This window comes from Corvus hawaiiensis, chromosome 8 (genome assembly GCF_020740725.1).
Source record: "Corvus hawaiiensis isolate bCorHaw1 chromosome 8, bCorHaw1.pri.cur, whole genome shotgun sequence".
NCBI classification, from domain to species: domain Eukaryota; kingdom Metazoa; phylum Chordata; class Aves; order Passeriformes; family Corvidae; genus Corvus; species Corvus hawaiiensis.
In genome coordinates, this window is record NC_063220.1 from 11008580 (window position 1) to 11031308 (window position 22729).

Below are 22729 nucleotides of genomic sequence, written 5' to 3' on the forward strand. Positions count from 1 at the left end.
CCTTGGGGACCTCCGTCCATGCAGGGTCACATCCCAGGTTAGTATAGGCAGGCAAGCAGAAAGATAAACATACCTGACACCCTGAATTACATCTTAAGGTAAATGGAGAAAGATAACGTGGGTTTTTTTACTACTATTTTTTTCCATCAAAGTTCAGAAGATATAACACTTGATTTTTGAAAGCTTTTCTCCTGTCTGTTGTATGCATTTGGTGGTACATTTTTTTTTACTCCATTTTATTCTGTCTTCTTTTCTACCAGGTAAGACAGGAAAGAGTTTTAGAATTACAAAGCATAGCGAATAGCATTTTTCTGTTTCCATTAAATGGTGAGACTCGTTTGATACCAAATACAGATTTTTGTTTCATACCATCTTGACCTTCCCACCCATGTCTTCCAAAAAAAAAAACAACCCAAAACTCAAACAGTCTTTACTGTGAATTATTGGTTGTACATTGTGGAAGGAGGGACTGTATTAGACAGCTTTTCTACTTTTCTAGAATTGAAGCAGTAATTTACTCCTGTACTAATGCAAACTGCTTGTCACCATAATGCTACATCCCCTTCATCCCCTTGCTATATATACTCTGCTTTTTTTCCCCCAAAGTACTTAAAGGCAGAAAGCAGAACTTTGTTCCTCAGGAAGTGAAAAAGAAGAGAGTGAATTTTTTATTCAGCAAAACAGAAGTGTCTCTATGAAATGAATGTACATCTCTAGAAAAAAACATTGTCTACTACTCTTCCTACTTACCAGTGTCTCAGTATCGGCCACTAAAAGCTTTAGGGTCAATTAAAAAAAAAAAACAGTAATAACTGGAAATGCAGATTACTGCATAAACAATGTGCTCGTGCAGTTCTGTGTCTAACTTGTGCAGGGAATTAGTGTAATTGCCAGTGCAAGCTGGGTAATTGGGTGTGGAAATGATGACCATGATTTCTGCATCCGCACAAGCTGCAGTTGTGCTTTATTTACCTAGTCGCCTTTTCCCAATTAGCTCATCCTTTGGTGCAGATGAACTTGGTGGGACGGATCACTCTTCCCCGTGGCAGCATGCAGTTTCAGAATTCTAAGGATAGTGAGCATGGTGGGTCTGGAAAAGAAAACTGAGTATGAAGTATCAGAGAAGTTTTGTCCTAAACAGTCAGTGCTGTTTGACCAGGAACTGCTCTATTCTCTGTTGCATTTTTGCACACATCCTCACAATTGAGAGAAAGGTATTTTTTTGAGTAACCCCAGCTTGTGTGACTTCTTGCTTGTGAATGATGTTGGAATTTAAATCACAGAATCGCAGAATATGCTGAGTTGGAAGGGACCCACAAGGATCATGGAGTCCAACTCCTGGCCCTGCACAGGACCATCCCCAAGAGTCACACCCTGTGCCTGAGAGCATTGTCCAAACACTTCTTGAGCTCTGCCCTGGGGAGTTCCAGTGCCCAAACATCCTCTGGATGAAAAACCTTTGCGGTGTGGTATTTCCCACTGATTCACTTATTAAATGCCTTTCACATTGTTCCCCACCCACTTTTCCCCTGCCCCTAGCCCTGACCACTCCCTCGGACTCTCCCTATTGGTTCCTGTACCCCAACCCTGCCCAGGTACCGCCCCATAGGCCCTGAGAAAACCCCCCTGCACCCGAACCACCAGGTCTCTCTGCTTCTGGGGATTGCTGGGACAAGATGTAAGATTAAAGATCCTCTTAAACCCTTATGGGAGACCGTTCTCTGCCTCCTTTGCCATCACTGGTTGTAGCTGCCGGAGCAAGAACCACGGGGCCGTCCGAAATGGACTGCGGAAGGGCGACCATGGTCACACTGCCCTAAGCATCCCCGCTGAGCTCTCAGGAAAGCTGCAGCCTGCTAAACTAAACCTAGCATTACAACAAACCTTTTCCTAAAGTCCAACCGAAACCTTCCCTGACATAACTTCAGGCCATTCCCTCGGGTCCTGTCACTGCTCACCACAGAGCAGTGATCAGTGCCTGCCCCTCCTCTTCCCCTCACAAGGAAGTTGTAACTGCAATGAGGTCTCCCCTCAGTCTCCTCTTCTCCAGGCTGAACAGACCAAATCACCTCAGCTGCTGCTCACACGGCTTCCCCTCAGGGCCCTTCACCATCTTTGTTGCCCGCCTTTGGACACTCAAATGTTTCCCATTGAACAAACCTGAAGACAAATGTGGTGCAGCTCTTGCCTGGCAGTTCTCACTGGAACTGACCCTCTGGGGAGCACAGCATTGCTTTGGATGGGCTCTGGGGGAGATTACTGAGGGGTTTCTGGGTGCAGCTCTACAGATTAACTTGAGGCAACCTAAAATAAAATTCAGCATCAGGCTTCTGCTCATACCATTCTGTGTTTCAGTGCTGCTGCATCCAGCTGGGCTGAGCTGTGCTTTGTGCAGCTGATGGCAAGGATTGTATTCACTTTGTTCCTTTCTCTCTGCCAGGCGCAGAGTTTCTTGTCACTGTACTGGTTTGACATGAGCAGTCGCTTTGCTTTCTGCATACAGAGGGAGGAAGGAATAGGAAAAGCTGGGAGGTAACAACAAAAAACTCTTTAGCTCTGTCTCTGACTCCAGGTTGTCTGCCTTTTCCTAGCAAGATTGGTAGTGGTGAACCAGAATTACTGCCTCTTCATCTGCTTCTTTTCCAGCAAAATGTTCTGGTTCATTTTGTGCTGGTATTTGCAGCACCTTTTCAAATTTAACATGGAGATAACACTAAATAACATATTTTCTCTATGTAGGAAATTAAAGCCAGAGGACCCGGGTTCTTTCTTTGGGAAACAATGTGACATTTTTATTTTTCAGCTTGGTTTTGCTTTAATCATCTTCTAAAATTCTTAAAATTATTTTTCCTATTGAAGAAGAAACTGGCTTAAAAAGGATAAGACAGTTTTTATGGAAAGATTTTACTGGTTTAATGACATGTCAGTGAGTTTCAATTGAGTAGTCTTTAATCTTTAGGTGCATTTGTACAGTGATAAACCCTTTTAAAGTGATAGGAAGCTCATTACGGAGAACTGAATTTTGGTTTTGGTTGTCATAACTAGATCTGTAGAGCTGATACCTTTTCACACTGGTTGTAACTTACCCCATTAAAAAGAGAAGCCACTGTCTGGTAATGCTGTGTCTTGGTATTATATCTTCACAGTTGAGGAAAAATCATAATGACAACTTACAAGTTCATGAGACTTTTTCCAGATGAATGGTGTATATGCTTTGTTTTTTAGGGATAGTTTCTGAATTTTTAACAAAAATGGGAAAGCAAGTTTTTTTTTATTTCATAAAATTGCACATAAGCCCCTCTTGTAGCATCAGCTACATCTTTAGTACAGCAGATACTGCAAGGCCAGTGATAAAATTGAGGGAGTGTTTTTGCAGTGAAGGGTAACATGCAGTGTTGCTTACCCAGACACCCGCCACTCTCAGTTATGTGGTTTTTTGTGAGCATGGCGCAAATAGCATCAGTGTTGTCCTTTTCAAATTAGGAAGTGGCTTTCATTAGTTTCTTGACAGATAAAGCTCAGTGCTAACAGAATTTCTTTTCTTCAGTTTGGGGGGTAGCCTTCAAATGTATGCATGAAACTGTCTCTGCAGTAGAAAAAGAGTAAGGGAAAGCCCTTGGAGAGCTGAGCTTCCTGCAGCTTATAAACCTATTTTTCAGGGCTCCTGAGCTTAGAGCAAATGGGGGCAACAGTTGCGGCCCTTGCCTACTTCATTTTTTGTTTGGGTTTTCCCAGCTGTGTTTGTTTCCTAGTGAGGGAAATCTTTCATTGAAGGAAGTTGGAGGCAATAATTCCTCATGTTCTGCTGCTTTCCACTGGCTGAAGATCTGTTCCTCGGAGTGCACTATTCCCATTGGAAGAATTCCTGGGAATGTTTTGTCTTCCCTAAATGGTATCTGCAACTGATTGAAATTATTGGTGCTCCACTGGAAGTACATCAAGTGATACCAGGTTATTTCTTCCCTCTTCAGTCTTTTTGGGGAATATGAGCTGCTGGTGGTGCTTATGGTACAACACTGAGCTGTTTGATTAATGGCAAGCCAAGCGTAAAGGCTAATAATCTACTTTCCTTACTGATATAAATGGAACAAGCAGCTGAGGATAAAGGTGGTAGGTGAAATTATGAGAATATTTTTCTTACATAAGGCCTATTTATTCAGTTGCTTGTGTGGCTTTAAGGCAGAAATACAGAAATATCACTCTCCTTGAGGACAGGTGTTGAGCAAGCAGATGAGATGGTGGGGAAAAAGTGGTACGTGCTCCCCTGCAGGCACATGTGTCAAATGTAAAACGTAAGTCAAAGGGAATGGTATGTAAAGCTTCATTTCATACCTGTCTTGATAAAAGGCTGACTAAGTGTAAGACAAATTTAGATGGGTCAGTGAACTGGTGACAGGGCTGAAAGTTTCCTTTAGAAATTATTTAAGGGGGAGTCTCAGTTATAACAAATGAATCCATGCTCTTTCTCTAGTGTGTTTTGGGTGTAATGGCATGCAGATGAGAGAGGTATGGAAGCAATGTCCAGCTTTGGGGCAAAATTCAGGTCTCTAAACACCTTCTTAGTCTAGGGCAAGGGCAGATTGATTTGCTGTTGGTGAGTGAAAAGATCAGTGGACTGAAATTTGGGAATGCAATGCTGAAAAAGCAGAAATGTCTAAGTAGGAGAGATGCCTATTTTGCTGCAGGTTTGCACTCGGAAATGAAGGGGGTTTTTTTGTAGGAAGGGAGTACCTAAGAGTACAAAAATTATTTTCAAACCGTTGAGTGCTTCTGAAATTAAATCTCTAAGCCAATGCTCTCTAGTGCTCCCAGATTATCTGTGACTTGCCAGAGCTTCAAGTATTTGAATCCCTTGTTAGACTTCTGGGGATGACTCTCGCCCATAGAGTTTGGAAATCAGTACTTCTGTATCTGTAGGGTGTTATTTGTGTAATGTTAACAAGCTGTGGAAGAATACCCAGAAATCCTGAAACCACAAGTTTTCAGACTAAAAGGTTTTTATTAGAGTTTGAATTTCTGAGAAGAACTCAAAATACATTTCCTCCAGCTTTCACTGTTGCATTTGATACAGTTGATGAAAGAATACATTTTCCTTCAGTGTATTGAGAAGAATTGGCCATTTTTCTGTGCTACACACTTCAGGAAGGGTGGTTAGTTTTGCTGGCAAGCAGTAATATAAATTTTTCTCAAGTTATAGGAATTTTGAAAATGACAGTTAATACATTGTTTTTCATTTTTAACAAGCTCAATAAGGGATATATGGCAAAACCATCAGGGAGATTGGGATGTGTGGGTTAGTTCTGGGGTTAAGATGACACCCAATAAAGAAATCCTCCTTGCTCCCATGTGTTGGTATGCTTTTGTTTAATGTAAGAGAGTTTTGGGGTTTTTTTAAGTATCAAAAGTACTCTCACTAGAGGGAATGATCAAACCAGTGCTGTTTTCTTATAATGTTTGAAGTCTGAAGGACATCTGTTTCCACAGGATGATTTTAATCATCACTGTTGGACCTGGATGACAGCACTGGTCAGATGTTACAAAAAATGGTCAGTGGTTTGGGTGTTGCAGTTCTGGTAATGGGCTTCTACTCAGTAGCCTTTTGTCTTTTGGTTTTTGCCCTATGCTGAGAGAGGAAGTCAGGAACTGACTTGGCTTCTCTAATCCCAAAACACCACATGAAAATGCTGAACTGAGGTAGTTTATATATAGAAAAATATCTCCTCTTATATCTCACTTGACAGTGAATGAGGAGGAGAAGGAGCAAAAATGAAGTTCACCAGTCACTTGGGACATGCCTTTCCTATGTGTTCTGCCAAAGCCTTGAGGATATAGGCAGAAGGCAGCTTAGGTTTTTTGTCCTTCAGATAATAGGAACTTAGTCACACATCTTAGTGGGTTAATAAGATTTTTGTGCATTGGTTTATAATATGCTTTGACTTTCCCCTCCTTTTGAGGTAGCTTCTTGATAAAATATGTGCCAGGGGAAAGAGGAGGTGTGAAGTCCAAGTTACTGTCCTGCCCCCTAACTTTAAGAGATGAACCCTTTGCAGCTAGCAGACATGTGTCTTTCTTTTTATTTTATAAGTAGGAGACAGTGAACATACTTAAAACTCTAGCAAAGGAAATATAAGACTCAAGTTTTAAGGGGAAGGAAAGGTGTAGAGAGCAATAAAGGACTTTCTAAAGAATAAAAACCTTGATTTTTAAAAATTTTTTTAAGCTTGAGGGAACTGTCATTTTGGCCACTGTGCTGCTAAATGTATTGTCTTACATATGTTAGTTATAAATAGTATGGCTGATTACAAGATGGAATAATTCACTTCTGTTGGACATACTTTGACATAATAGCCACAATTTCAGTTTTTCTGTGAGAATGTGAACATGCAGCTTGAAGCTTTGTGTGATCTCCTTCCTGAGGAAGTTTCCATCAGTGCTGCAGGTCAGTAGATGTTCTCAGTTTCCCAAAGGTTGTTTTGCTAAAAGAAATTCATGGGGATCCCAGGTGGGAATGCAGCAACAGATGGGTGCAGCTTTCTAAGGTGCAAACCCCTTACACTGTCATTACATTGGTGCTTGTGCTTGTTCCTAGTCCTGCCCTGCCTTGCTGCCAGAGTTGATGACACCCATGGGAGCTGTTTTGTCTTTAGCTGGTGGCTGTAAATTGGATGGGGGTAGTGTGTCTGGTTGGTTTGTTTTTATCCCCCAAAAGAACTGGGGGAAGGATCTTAGTTTGTATATATCTTAATTTAACAAGTTGTTTTGACTAAATCCTCTTCTCTTTGCTAAAATGCAACAGTTTTCATTCTGACAGCATCAACCTGTTTTATAGAATATAGAGTCCCAGTGAGAATAGACCTTTAACAGCAATTTATATCCCAAGTCTGAAATGTGCACTTTATGTCTGTTATGATCCCTGGGTGCCTGTTATGGGATTACTCACATCTTACCATCCCAAGTTTCTTTCCATAAACAAATGAAACCTTTGAGTCTGAGGTTCAAGGAATATGCCCTGATGAAGCATGGTTTAACAGCTCCTTGGGGAGAAAGAGATAAGGTGGGAAAGGGAAGAATTGATGATCTATTAACTGTTTAAATTTCCCACCTTGAATTATTGACAACATGTGACATTACAGCTTTACAAATTACTGTCTATAAACATCTTGGAAAATATGACCTTTCCATTACAACTGGTCTCAGGATGCCTTCCAGTATGAATACAGAGCTGCTGATGGCATATTTTGTTGCAGCTGGAGTGGGTGGAAGAATGCAGGGAACTGTCGAACTTCTCTTGTCTAATCAGGCATATATAATAATTTGTCAAATGGCAAAATGTACTCAGTGATGATTGAAATATCTCTGTTTGAGACTGGGCTCACTCCTCTGGAGTTTTGGAGTGATCCAATTTTCAGTAATAAAGACATCTAATTAGTTAAGGTTAGTTGTCCTTACCTTCTGCCCTGTCTCTTTCTAGAGCAAGGAGACACTAGAAAGCCATGTGTTACTCTAATTCCTCCTATTTCCTGGCCTGTGGAGACCAGTGAGTTCAAGCTGAATGGATGGTTTGTCTTATTTGTTCATGGCATACCAAGTGCACTAAATTCTTGCTTTGTGTTTTTGTTCATGTGATTAACACACAAAGTAAGTATTGTGCTGAATTTGGCTCTGAGATATCTGCTGATTTGGGAGAAGCTGAGAACACAAGGGCTTGATTTTTCATCCTCTCTTCTTATCACTATTGAGGGGTAACAAGTCACTAAGTTAGTGTTGGCATCCAGAGAGCTCATAAGGCACTTTCTGAATCTTAGGCCTGAGCCAAATTAATTTCTAATTTAAGTCCATTAACAGGAGGTTGCCATAAGATGAGACCTACCAAGTTTGTCAATGGTGATGCATTTTATTATCATTTGTAAGTGTAAGATGCGTAGGGAATGGTAGAGAGTGTTTTTGGATGAACAGGTGTTTGGAAGAATAAATGTCCCCAGCACAGTGTGGCAAAAGACTGTGCAGAATAAAAATCACCTTTACACCAGACTTGTTTGTTTTCTCAGTTTCTGAAAAACATACCTTGTGTATTTTAATGTAGTGTTGTTCATCACTCACTGAAGATTAGTCAGAGAAAGCTATGTTATGGGTGGATGCAAAATCCAGTAGGATTACAGGAAGGGGAATAGAAAGCTTTGGCTCATGTCCTTTTAGAGCTAGGCAGGGGGGAAGCTGTGACTTAACATCAGAGCAGGTCAGGACCTTATGAAGCCACCTCTTACCCTGTTTGAGGACAGGAAGAATGATTTCAAGCATGAAGACCAAGGGGTTCATCAGAGTAAGTATTCTCACCCTACCTCCTGTAACAAACTCTCCTGAGCTTTCTATGCTTGATGTTTGTAATAAAACCAACTTACATCACAGAGCTCTTGTAAGGAGTGATCAATTAATGTTTTCCGGACACTTTTGCGACCTAAAGACAAAAGGCACCTTACGGTCTTAAGTTTCACTACCTCTGGTGCCCCAGGATGAAAGTTTTACCTTAAAGATCCAATTTCTCCCCTGGAGTGGGAGAAAGGTAGTCTATTATTCAAGGGTATCATCCTTATCTCTGTTGTAGTTGCCTTGTGGCCATGCAACATCACTCGATAATACTGTCAGGTATTATCTTTTGCTTGTGCCAGAGTGCTAAACAGTGATTTATTGCTTCAATACACAACACTTTCATGAAAGTGATTTGTTGAAACAATAGTAAAGTGCTAAATAAATTGTTCATTGCATGCTAATTTTTCACTGTTATATTCTGTACTGAGCTCCAGAATAAACAATCTGGATGTTGCATAAATCCCAGGTTTTTGATTGTGTATATTCCCCACCCCCAGTCTTTCCCCCGGGACAGGGTTCTTTTCCCAAGGATAAGTATCTTCAGCCTTTCTCACCTTGGTTGCTTTTTGGGCTATTTTTCCTCTTCATGCTTTCTTCAGAGTTGGGTAAATATGTTCAAGTAGAGGCTTGGATTACTGGTTTGGGGAAAAACTCTGTGTGTTTGGAATTCATGGGTATTTCCAAATCCTTTAGGAACTTCTAGGTCTTAACCAGAAAGGCACCACCATAAATACAACTTACAAAGTAGGATCCTAGTGGCTGACTGGCATATTTTCATAAAGTCTTTTCTTGCATATTCTCTGTTTTTCTGAATGTTGTGTGCTGCTGTGTTTTAGCTGCCACTGGCTATGCTGCAGTCCTAGTTTGCAGATGTGATCAGGTGTCTGAGAAACTCCTCAGAAGCAAGTTTTTACTTGTAGATCTGCTGGCTTTCCAAACTTCCTTCAGAAGCGGTTTCTCAGCACTTGAAATCTTTGTCCTTTGGCAAAGCCTGGAGCCTCTGGAATGTTTCTGAGTGTTTCAATAGCAAGCCAGGAGCAGGCCAGGCACAGTACAGCAAACTGCTTTTCTCCACTTGACCCTTCCACCCTTTCTGGGTGTCCACTCCAAATCACTGGCAGTGACTGCATGTTTAAGCACAAGCTGCTGATTGGCAGTGAATATAATGGAGCATAAGAGAAGAATTTTCTTTCTAAGTAGTTTAGGGCTTTACCCTCCTCTGGTCTTAATTCTGAAATAATCCCCTAAAGGCCTGTGTGGGTATTCAGTGACATGAATAAACAGAAGACTACATTTCCCTTCTGAAACATGCACAGGGCTCTCATGCTAATGGCTTTTAAGCGTCAATGCAATTATAGTGTGTAATCGATTCTCTCTGTACCAGCTTTTGTCTTCTGAAATGAAACCATGTCTCTTTCATAATTATTTGCCTTTGTATTAAAACATTTCAAGTTGACAGGATGTCTATTCCATTGTTTTTGTCCTCCTTCCCATCTTTCCTGCCTAATTCTGCCACTGGAAGAAATTTGGTTATTACATTTGCTTAGAAACCCAAGTATCTCTTGTTTTGGGGTTTTTTTCCTACAATAATTTACTCCCTAGATTGTCCTTTTGCTTCTTTTAATTTATTGGGTTTGTGTTTGGTTTTTTGGTTTAGTTAATCATGTTTGGAGCTGCCCAGGAATATTTCCATGAAGCAGATTCTTATTGAATGAAAGGGGAATTTGTGAAAGGGGATTTCAGTGTGGAAAAAAAGGACTCAGAGCAGGGAATTAATTCCACTTTTTAAGTTAATCAGCATGTCAGTGGCCAAGGTGTTTTTCTGGAATGTGATAGGCCTAAGTTTAGGTCCTTTTCAAAGCCAGGAGAAGCAGTAACTCAGTGTCCTGACCTTTGGGCTTTAGCTATTACAGTTTCCTTCTCTCTGCTTTGGTGGTGGCAGTATTTTAAATTCTTTTCAGACTGTAACGAATTTCTGTTTCATCCTGATGACAGGCATGAAGACTGGGACCATCTTTAAAAGGTTTGAGGGAGAAGGATGCCATATTTTACCTCTCTTTATAGTAATTTTTGTTGCTGACTATTCTAAAAGTTGTCACCATGCCAGGGACCCCTGTAAGCTGGGTATAATAGAAACTGCCATGCATCTTGCTCTGCTGATTGAATTATACAAGATTAAGAAAGGAGGTACTGGTATCTGTGTTTGGCAAACACTGAATTTCTGGCCTACAGGTGGTTTTTATAGATGTCAAAATAGGAATAACTATAAACAAATTTATATAAGTTCATGAGTCCTAAAGCTACCTATGATAGCTATAAGAGCAAAAGAATTGGCCATATTCACTCTTAAGTGGCTAAAATTGTATACCGGGAAAACTTGCACAAACATTGCTACATATAGTGTTATTTAACTGACCTCAATGCACATTTTTTTCCCTGAACTTCTGTCTCCCCTTGAGCTTATAGTAAATTTTCAGTATCCACAAAATGCAGTGGGAATGACCTTCCCTACTCATATATACATAATATTTTTAAACTCCCAGTTTTGCTTGGTCCTGTATGCTGGAAACTAGTGAATAATAAATTCAGTACACTCATGACTTTACAGATGTCTTTCATATCTCCTTTGTCTCTTTCTTGGATTGATAGTTGGAGTAATTTCTCACTAAAAAAAAGGCCATTCCACATATTTGATCATCCTTGATAGCTCTCTCTGATCCTTTATTATTAGGCACAATAATCGCAATAGTTTTTGAATTAGGAAGAGTGTAATCTGCTGATTCTGGAAGTTATTGAGGGGAAGAGCCACCCTCTACATGGACAATTTTTAATGCTTTCTCTCTAAACTTCTGTCGCTTTTGCCACAGGTGGGATGGGGGACAATATCAGGCCTTTTTTTCTGTTCATTGGTAGATGCAGAAAAATGAAGGAATTTTACTTTATGGGTTCTTTGTAACAGAGACAGAAATGGAGAGTTGGTAGTTTAGCTGTGTAACCATGTGGTTGTCCCCCTCTATCATTGCACCCCTGTTGATCTGCAGTCCATGTGGAAAGCAAATCACAAAAGTCTTCATGACTCTATAGTTCTTGCTACTAGAGTACTTGATAGAGTCCCTGATACTGCTGGCTGGCACAAAGTTGCTAAAAATAATAGGAAGAATAAGATTTGTATAAGTAATTTGCCCCAAATAATGAGTTCTCTCAAATTTGGTGTTTTGTTTTTTTTTTTATTCATGAGCAGCCTGTAAAATTCTCAGTCGTGAATTATTCAGGCTTATTTGTGAATTTATTTGAAAACATTTCCTCATGTAGCTGTCTCACCAAACAGTTCATTGAGAATATTTCTGTGTTCTGGTTGTGTTCCCCCTTATTTACAGTCCCAGGGTTCTGGGTGATATTGGGAAAGCAGAGATTAAGAAGGGAACAGATAGCTGCCCAATTATTTCCAGTTTTTGAATGTGCACACTCTCAAGCACAGCATCCTTAGAATGATGGTTTATTGATGCATAATGCATAGAAAAGCTTCAAGTCCTTTAGTTTCCTGCTCAATTTTAGCAGACCAGCAAGCTTGTGAAAACTTAATTTAGTGCTTCTTTGTTATTGACTTATGTTCCTGTTAAGTAGGCGATGGAAAGGATCTCTAGAGTTTAATAAGGGATTCATGGATCACTGCCCATTGAAGTGTACTTAAACTGTCTTGATTGTGCCTGGATATGTGTTTCTCTCTTCCCAATTAGATGGCAGCGTGACTGTTTCATCAGGAGAGTCTTGCAAATGTATTTACTCCATTAAATCTAGCTACCATTTTTTACATAGCTGTATGTAAAATATTGCAATACTTTATTAACAAATGAGTTATGTTGCAGACTGCCTGTCTCTATGGGAGGCAGTGCCTATGACTAAACCTTTTCAGCTGGTAACAGCAGAGCAGCAAAACTGCACATGTGCTGAGTCCCAGAAGTGTTGCATGCTCCTTGCATGAGTGGAAAGCACCACAGGAGAGGGAAGACTGTTGCAACTGTTCTTTCCTGAAGCTGTGGCACATCCTGAAGATCAGCTTGTAGTGCAGAGTGTGGAGCTGGCATGTGACTGAAAGTGGATGCTTTCTGCCATGTTACTAGTTCTAATACAGACCTAAAGGTGGAGTTACGAAGACTCAGGTCAGTTCTCTTATGCTGGAAATTAATATGCTCCCAAGGCATAGAAGATAGAAGCTTGAGATGTTAAAATCCATGGTTCTGGATAAGGAGTCAGGACAAAATAGCATCCTGAAGGTTTTCTTTGGGTTGCGAGGGTGGCAGGGTGCAGGGGAACCTTCCTTTTTTTTTCTCCTGGGGTTTCAGTGGTCGAAAGGAGATGTCTGATCACCACATCTGCAGTCCTCACAAGAAGCTGATTCAGAAAGCTGCTGTAAGTGGCTAGAAATCAAGTACTAGAAATACTTTATCAAAAATACCACTTCCAAATGATTCCAACAAAATGTTGATGAGCAGGCTGTGCTCAACTCATGCTGAGAGCTGATGGTGTGCAAGTCGGGAAAGTATACTAATAAGTACATGGTTTTAGTGCTGTGGATTATCCCAGGACAGCTTCAGCCTTGACTGAAATGCATGCAAAACTACATGTAAAGCATCAAAGTCTGAAAACATTAAAGTAGAAGTTCTGGTTTTGCCTTCAAAAGGAAAGCCTACTGTGATTTGAAATCAGCATTTGAATCCTGTAGGATTCAAGGCCCCCATGTAGGGGCCATCTTTCTGGCACAGGGTTAGGTCAGTCTAGAGGTAACGTTGTAAAATTCAGGGCCCAAGAAGCTACAGTGAACAAACACCTTTAGAAATTTGATGGTGATGTTCTGTTTGAAGAAAATATTATCACTACAAAGCCATGAAAGTGTTTGTTATGAATTTAGACCCTGTTGTGCTGTGTAAGGTGGGAAGTACTTGCTGAGAGGGCCTGGGGGTAGTGATGGGAATACCTCTGATAAAATTTATTGAAGAGCTGTGTTGGTGTAAATGAACTTGAGTTGGATTATCACAGACCAGGTTGTGTAGTGGGTCTTTAATAATGGTGATCAAACCTTGAACACAGTGATGGTTGTAGTCCATGTCCTTGTTCAGCTGGGCTTGAATGAGTATGGACATCTTTTGACATGGTACTCATGTAGCATTCCCAGGAGTAATTTTGCCATGGTCAGTGAGTATTGGGGAGTGTTACAGCTGCCTGCCCCAATGTGCTGAGAGTTCCTCAGTGCTGGATTCTGTGTAGCTGTGGCTGATTTGCTTTGAGGACACACGTCATGACCCCAGATGAGTTACATGGGCACAGAGTGCAGCCTGTCACTTCCTTCCCAGTGTGTTATGAACCTGATCAGTAGCAGTGTGCAGACTTTCACCACCTTCCTGGCCAGTTAGTTCAGCACTGTTTGATGAGAGAAATAGTTTTTGCCAGGGGAGAAAAGTCAGTTTAAATGTAACCATTTAATTACATTTGGAACTTGCACTGCAGTAAAGGACAAACTCTGGCTGATATCCTGAGGGAGCCTTGCTAGAAGTATTTACAGAGTAGCTGAAAACAGGGTCAAGACAAAGATCTCAGCCAGGTGTAAACCTGGGTCAGAAGTTCATGGAAGGATATGATGAGACAGAGTGGATCAGTTGGTCATAAGCCAAGGTAGGTCTGGGAAAAATTTAACCCTGTTTGCCCTAGAATTTCTCCTGTGATAGCAAAGATCCTCTTAGGGACTAACCTGGCAAGTTCACAGGGAAGTCTCTTCCTCCCAGACATTGATTTATGTTTTGGAACCTGTAGATGGTCCTTCACATCCCAAGTCTTGAAAAGCAGTACAGGTTAGGAGTGATTAACAAAGTATGTTTTCTTTGAAAATGCTCTTATGGTTTGAAGAAAGACATGATGGTGTCCAAGGTGCAAATGCCTGCTCCTTCCTAGAATAGCCACTGGGGACTGATTTTCTTTGGGAAATGATGGGCCAGGTTTAAGTACCTCTTTTGTCAGTCTGTCTTCCCAGGTGTCTGTTTCTTGCACTTTGTATGAGTAACTAAAACCATTTTTAGTGCTCTATCTCCTGGTAGGTGCACTCACTGGGGATGTGGTAAACACAAGATCAAATATCTTCTGCTCTGAGCTGTCCGTGCAGAAGTGATAAACTTTTGTCTCTCCTCTTTCCCACCTGCTATGGCAGAATAATCCACTTCAAGTGCTGATCCTAATGAATAACAGACTTTCTGAAACCTTGTATTTCTATGCAAGAAGAAGGGTTATCTGTATTCACAGCAGAGCTGGAATAAGACTGGATTTTTAGCTCCTTTTCATTCTATTTCTAGTTTGCTTGGTTTTTTGCTTCTTGCTCTTGTTAGCTTGCATTGATTGGTAAGTGGTAAAAAAGGGAGAAAAACACACAGTCCCAGAAAGCAAAAACAAGGCAAGAAATGAAGAAAAGGCAAGAGACTATTTTCATTTCATTACTGTGCTTCTTCACAGCCCCTATTCTGACATTTAGAACAACATAATATGCATGTCTCTGTTCATTAGGTTCCTCAGTACTACACAGTGACAGCCACAGAGGGTGGGGGAAAAAAAGACAAAGAAACAATCTTAAACATGAACTAACCTTTGCAGGCTAAATAACAAAGAAATGAGAACAGCAAAGGAGAAAAATGATTTCTGAAAAAGTAAATATATCAAAAATCATGGCCTTGAATAGGTTACTCAAGTATCATTACAATGGGGAAAAAAGAAGAGTGACTTCTAGGGCAGAAATAACTAATTTTCTGCCCAATGATTCATTTCTTTTGTACATATATGCTTGAGCAGACTTATTACTGGTATTTGAACCATAGTAAATGACACAAGGAGGCTGCTGAAACCATGGATAATCTTAAAGACATTTGGCAGCTGATACAGATTCTCAAAAATTAAAAAGCTTCTGACAGAAAAGCTCTCACATGTTTTTGTAGTAGGGTATCTGCACCAAGTAGAGATACCTAAGCTCTTAGTCCAGAAGCTGGTGCGTGTGTATGCCACAGCATGGTGTCAAATACAGATATTATCTTGGGAATGGTAAATGCTAAGATTTTATCCTAAATTTACTAAAATGTCAGGATATAACAATATTGCTTAGGGTTCTTGATGTAGCTAGTCAGTAACTGACATGCATGTTTGGATGGGTCCAGGGATGCCTCTGCAGGAGGGTTGTTAGAGCTCTGTCAAAGAATTGTGATGGAATGCAGCTGGCTTTCTTCCCCCATCAGTTCCAAGAGAACTACAGAACTTTAAGATTGTGTGTATTTTACTGAAATTTCTCAAGGAAGAAAAAAGAACAAAAGAGACATTTCAGCCCTCTTGAGGGGAAATATTTTGATTTCTCCTATTGGCGCTTTTAATTTATTTTTTTTTCATTTCATATTCTTTTTGGGATGTCAATTACAATTTTTCTTCCCTCAAATGATGAGATTAAAATTCTCAATGGAGTTTTCTTTCATGGCTGTTTTAAGATTTGTAAATTTTCCTCAACTGGAAAAAAGTAAAAATCTGAGTATTTTATGAAAAATAATTCTCTGTCTAATTAGCACCAGTAATTGCACACTCATGATGATCTCAGTATTCCATAAAATTAGCCTGGTTCTAATTCTTGGATTTTACAGTTTCTTGATTCTTGTATGATCTTCCCCAAGAGTACATCAGCCAGTAGCAAAGAACAGGGAGAAAATCACACTGCTTTTCCTGTTTATTCTTCCCAGTTTCTATGCCTGCTCTCTTCAGGTCTGCTTCTAAGACGACCAGATGTCAAAATATTAATTAATTAATTAATTAATTAATTCAATTAAATAATGAAACATTCATTAGTCATTTAAATCTCTGGTAGCTCTGGCAAGCAGAGCAGGAGAGGGACAAGAGGAGAAAAGAGGACTTGGAAAGAGATATAAGGAGCTGTGCAGCTGCTTTGCAGGTCCCAGGGAGGCTCAAAGCTGAGGGTGTGTGCAACTCCTACATGATGTCCCCAAACAGGCTGGCACTGAACATCGTGGAGCTCACTGCCACCTTTCAGGGGGTTGTTATTCACAAAGGCTTTATGTGCACACCCCCTCCTCTTCCTTCATCTTCCCCTCTTGATTTTTATGTACTTGCTAAGTAGGGGATTTGCAGACGTGTTCAGAGGGTGCTGTGAGGGGTGGCAGTGACACAGCTCTGTATCTGGAGCAGACAGCTGCCCTGCTGTCATTGATAAGCATTCCTGGGAGGGTGGAGTTTGAAATTTAGGACTTAAAAAGCCCTGATTCACGCAAGCCTTGGCATAGAACCTGTGTCCACGCCAGCTCTGGCTTCTGCCTCGCCTGGGCCTTCTCATCTTGGCTGACTCTTCAAAGAGGGACCTGCCAGGAGAGAGGGAAGCTCCTCCCTGCCAGCACTGGGGTTTCGGAGAGCAGAGGGGATGTCCGTGTCAGGACGCCCTGGGGAGCAGAGGGGGATTGTGGCTGTTGTGTGAGTTTCCCCATGAGCTGCATGTGAGTTGTGCTCGTGCAGATACGAAATGCTCTGGGCAGCCCTTCTCCATGCTAGGAGTGATTTGGGATTTGTGCTGTAGAAAGAGATGTCTTGTCAGAGGTGTGTTCTCTGCCCCCTATGCCTTCCTCTCTTGCAGTAACTGTGCTCCCTTAGCTCCCACATCAGCTCTTTCTGCTGTCTCACATGCTGAGCGTATTGGAAGGAGACAATTCCCATTATGGCTGTTTCAGAGCTATCGGTGTGTAAGAGGTAGATGGGCTGTTGGCTTTGGAAAAGGCAGTGGTGAGGTCTGTTCCTCCCCATGTGGCAATTCCTGTGCCAGCTGGCACTGGGCTGATGGGCACTGAAATTCCTACAGTCCTTTGCTGCTCTGCCAAACTGGTTGAAGTTGGCAATTTTATCCAGGGACCAGGGGATTGTGTGTCTGTGAGCCTCATTTCTTAGGAACCCAGGCTGAAAATAGTAAGAGGTATATAGATCAGAGGTTTTGTCAGATGAGAGTTGGGTCTCTAATTTACTGCGGTTTTAATGGGATAGGGAGGAGGATAAGATATACAGTCACCTGGAGGGAGACACACAAAATAAATTAGTAGCAATAGTAATGGTCTGGTAGTTTGTCCCAAATGTAAATCTTGTTAAAGAAGCCCATCATCTTTAAAGTCAGAAATTATTTTTTGAAGACACTAACAAAAGAGCGGGCTGAAATCTTTTGCTGGAAATTCTTTTCGCTAAAATTGCTTTCCTCCCCCGGTAAGATAATTTTATTCTGGAAGTGCCTGTTTTGGCAGGAGGGAAAAGCTGTTTATCAAAAGAGCTAATAAAAGTCATAAACTTGGAAACACTTCCATTCTGTCTGAACCTAAAACTTTTCACTGGAGTTATAGAAACACTGGTTGTTACAGATATTTGGAGGTCCACAGTTCAACCTCTTACTCGAGGCAGTGTTATCACCAGCTGTAGATCAAGTCAGCCATGACTTTGTCTAGCCAGGTGTTAAGAAACTCCAAGCATGGAGGCTTTACAGATGTTCTGGGTAGTCTGTCCCAGTGTTGAACTATTATCCTTATTGAGTGTTTTCCTGATATCCAGGCTGGGTCTCCCAAGTCAAAATTGGTGATCATTTGCTTGTGTCAAATCATCTGCTGCACCCAGAAAGTGTTTGACTGGAGACAGGCCAGTGGGTTATCTGTGCACCACAGCTGTGAAAAGGATCAGCAGTTTCTGTGTCTGTGAAACAGAGCAGGAAATAATCACTATTTCTACTGCATACGAGATCTTGTCTTCTATCCTGAAGCTTTGTCTAGGTCTGAACTCATTCCCACTGCACTCTGCCTCTTTGGGTTAAGGGAGGAACCTGCTGGTGATGTCCTGCAGAGGAACTGAACAAAAAAAGGTCCAATTGGCTCAACATGTATCTCTGCAAATTCTTTCCATGTCAGTTTAGGCAAATGCTTTTAACTATTCATTCAATTATGTTAAGCACCCATTAAAGGAATCCTAAGCCCTCCCCGGGGTCATTTCAGTTCTGTGAGATTGTAATTGTTTGAGACTAACCATGATTTCTTCTTTTGCCTTTAGGTGATTCTAATTCTGACAAAGCTGTATGACTACAACCTGGGAAGCATCACAGAGAGCTCTCTTTGGAGGTATGGAGATAAATTGAGTTAATAATTACCACCTTACTTAAATAGGAAAAGCCTGATACAATTCTTTTATTGAAATTAATTGGATTTCTTTAAATGTGCTGAAAGGTTTCTAGCTAAACCCTCTCTCACTCCTTTTCTTTCATACTCAAGGACAAAAAGGCTGAAGTCTGATTGTCTTGTTTCAGCTAGATAAGGTACATCATGGTTATGCTGTCTTTTGATTTCCCCTTTCCCATCTTACTCAGATTGAAATCAACCAATTGGTTTACTTTTGGGAGAACTGAGCAGCCTAAAGTCCTTGTTTATAATGAAGGATCTCATGGCTCGTCTGCCCGAATGATCCTTAAGAAAAGCCAGTGCTTCTGAGCCTGGGGGAAATACCTATGAGTGAGTATTCAACGTCTGTTGATTAGAACTGATGGGATTAGTACTAGATAATTGATTTCCACTTGTGTCAACTTGACTGCTGGACCAATTTATAGGGAATGTTTTGATACTTTCATGATTTAAAAGCATATCATGTACCATGTGAACCAAAGGAAAGAGCTGGGCCGTGAACAATTTCTTAAAGCAGTTATTTGGATTCAATGGGAGCAGATGGTGTCTATTTTTATTTCTCTGAAAAATTAATCTAAGAGGTGTTTCCTCTTTCATATGTCCCTGGTACTACTTTCATGAGCTGAAAGGGAGGTTTTCTCATGGTTTCATCTGTGAAACTTTGGTGGGAAGTTTAGGAGTTTTGTATGCAGGTCACTGATGAAGGTGGATAGGCTACTGGCAGGATAGAAGAAAAGTTTGGGTATTTGAAACTAAAACTTCTTGTTAGAACGAACTTGTAATAAACTTGTGTAGGAAAGGGGTTTTCTTTTCTAAGGGGGAATTTGGGGTCAGAAGTAGAACAAATAAGCTTTTTGCTCAGGAGCTGAGCAGGTTTTAATAGAATGACAGAGGAGGGACTTGAGATGAAGGATATTCTGAACTCGGGCTATTGCTTCACCCTATGGCCTGAAAAAATAAACCCAAAAATAAACAAACAGACTAAAACTTAAAGAAACACAGTACTTCTAAGATTTATTCTGAGCAGTAACAGGAATACTCAAAAGTATTAGTATTTTGTGGGGTTGAATAAATGGTTTTTCATCCTTCTATGGGAAGTTAATCAATCTTTTCTTTCATACACCTTGCTGCCATGACTTTCTGTACCTTTGTGTTTACTATGGTGTGTGCACACATAAAGGGTCTTTCAAGACTGTGGCTTTGGCAGTGTTTTTCTAAAGGGAGTTTGTGCTAGATTTGTTTAATTTCTCAATGGTTTTAAAAAAGAATATTCATAAATATGAAAAATATTTCCATTTTCTCTGACTACCCTAAGTCATTCCACCCTGGGAAATACTCAGCTCTCTTTTGTCAGTCATTGTAGAAGATGTAGCATTTCAGCATGCAAAGACACCTCCTTCCCCATTGCTGACAGTGCTGAAGATCTGCTTATGTGATGCAGGATTGTGTTGAGATACTATTTTCTGACTGAAACTAGGGCAGCCACATCAGAGTGGAAAGCACACTTCCTGATGAGATGTATGAATGCGGCACAAAACTGTGCTGATGACCTTACGCTCTTTTCTGTTTCTGCTTTCTGTGGAGCATTCTACAATGGCATGAAATTTGCCCTGATTAAAAAGGAAGGGACTGCGTGGATGCCACTGGAGAATGTAACAAATAGCTGGGACCTCATCAGTGTAGCAGTCCTAGAGTGAGTGCAGGGCACTTTTCCTGACCTCAGGCAGTCCTAATGTCAGAATGTGATTAACGTCATAAGAATAGCATGATTGTTTCCTCTAGTTTGGAATTCTGTTACCAAAAACAGTCTGAGAAAAAGTAAAAATCTGAGTATTTTATGAAAAACAATTCTCAGTCTATTTAGCACCAGTAATTGCACACTCCTGATGATCTCAGTATTCCATAAAATTAGCCTGGTTCTAATTCTTGGATTTTACAGTTTCTTGATTCTTGTATGATCTTCCCCAAGAGTACATCAGCCAGTAGCAAAGAACAGGGAGAAAATCACACTGCTTTTCCTGTTTATTCTTCCCAGTTTCTATGCCTGCTCTCTTCAGGTCTGCTTCTAAGACAACCAGATGTCAAAATATTAATTGGGGGAAACATTCATTAGTCATTTAAATCTCTGGTAGCTCTGGCAAGCAGAGCAGGAGAGGGACAAGAGGAGAAAAGAGGACTTGGAAAGAGATATAAGGAGCTGTGCAGCTGCTTTGCAGGTCCCAGGGAGGCTCAAAGCTGAGGGTGTGTGCAACTCCTACATGATGTCCCCAAACAGGCTGGCACCAAGACCATATGAAAATGATTATCATATCTGACACTTCCTTCTAGTATTATACTAGCATTCATTCTTAAGCTTTAAGTTATCCTCAATGTTCAGTGTAAGGTCTATGAGAAGCTGAATAATTTTCTTTCTGTTTTAGTATATACCAGAGGATTAATATTCCATGAGCTGACCTTCTCAATATCTTTCAGAGTGTGTTAAAATTTTTAGTACCTGTGACATTTCAAAACAAGGAATTCCATAAATTATTTGAGGAACCCCTTGTCTTACTTTGAACCCTCAGCTTCACTTGGCACGTGTCACTTTTCAGGACTTGATTGCATTTGCATGGCCAACCATCCAGAACCGTTGGGCAAGTGCTTTGAATGGGGCAATGCTGGAAAACCAGAAGTAACCCACTTGTCTTTCCAGTGCTCCATTATTTGTGATTGGCTCTTCAGTGCTCAATGGCTGCTCTGGAAGCTGCCAGTGCACTTCTTTGTATTTCTTTCTATCCTGTGACCTTAAACAAGCCCTTGGTGGTTACATTGTGCTCTGTCCTGCATCTGGCTCTGCTGTTAGATCCCCCCTCAACACGCAGGCATGCTGTCAGGTCACTGGTAATTACGCCTACGAGGATCCTGGGACAGCTTCTCTGTTCTTAATGCGATGGAAAGAGATGGTGAGGTGGGCATATCTTATTATTCTATATACCTGGAAGAGTTATTAGCTGTTGCTCCTCCTGGCTGCTTAAGTGACATGTTAATTTAAATCTCCCTGCTTGTTTGAAAAGGATAGGAAAAAAACAGGTTCGAGAGAAGGGGTGAAACATACCTTGCAATTTATTTCGTGCCTCTGGGTTTCATTCTGGGGAATGGAAGAAAACATCATCTTATGTCTGGTTTGCCTTCTGATATCAGGAGTTCTGTTTCTGAAGGATAGAGGAGAAAGGTGGTTCTGCAGGTACCCACAACTGAAGAGGAATCTGTCTTGAATGCATAGCAAAGAAATACCACTCTTGCCTCCTGTGCCGAGTGTGCTCTCAAAAGGTTGATGAGGGGCTGTAGAAGCATGTCACTGGCACAAGTCATTTATGTAATAGTTGGTTATAAGCACATCTGTCATTCCAAAGTGTACTTGGGTGTAAGCAGTCTTACTGATAGGACTGTAACCACCTATAACCCAACTGTGCCACTGCCTACAGGATATGAATCTGTCCTCTTTATAAACACATTACTTCCTGCTAGGATTACATTTCTTTGTTATTTTTCAGCCAGTTTAACTACAGCTGGCTGCAACACTAACAGATGGAGATCATCCGTCTAAAACTATTGATGAATTAAAAGACCACTGGTGACAGACATGAGGGGGTGAAATACAGTTAGAGGAAAGAGACAGGGAGAATCTATCTAGATTGTTTAGGCTCTGTGTGCACTGAGCTTTGTATGGCAGGTGAACTTCTGCTTCTGTACATGGTAAATGAAATTTTGCATCAGGCTGGGCCTGAATTTAATTATGCTGTTATCCTCTCAGCAGGTTTTCCCGCAGTTTTAGTTGAGAACTTTTTATTTAATTTTTGTTATTCTTTTTATAGAAGAGAAAGAAAATGGAGGAGGAAAGATTATCTGTCACTGAGCAATTAACTGAGTGTATTGGATTTATTTCTCTTCCTCTCGTACATATCTCTCAGATCAAAAAGAGGATTAATCTGTGAGAGTTTGGAGATGTTTTTTACCACTGGAGTAAGATAAGCTTACATTTCAAATAAATAAAAATGTCAGAATAGTGCACATGGTATCCATGAGCTGTAGACAGCTGTGGGAGGACTAATCTTTTCCTATTTGTGTAAATATGATGCTTTGGAAAGATGTGCATA

General features: G+C 40.8%; 1 protein-coding gene across 4 annotated transcripts in view; it reads left to right on the top strand.

Moving 5' to 3' along the window:
* SORCS1 (sortilin related VPS10 domain containing receptor 1) overlaps positions 1 to 22729 on the top strand; it is a 264794-nt gene that overhangs the window by 66357 nt on the left and 175708 nt on the right. For all 4 annotated transcript variants that reach the window (XM_048310550.1, XM_048310548.1, XM_048310547.1 and 1 more), the window contains exon 2: positions 18469 to 18536. In XM_048310550.1, coding sequence (XP_048166507.1) covers positions 18469 to 18536 — 68 coding nt within the window. The remainder of the gene's footprint in view (positions 1 to 18468; positions 18537 to 22729) is intronic.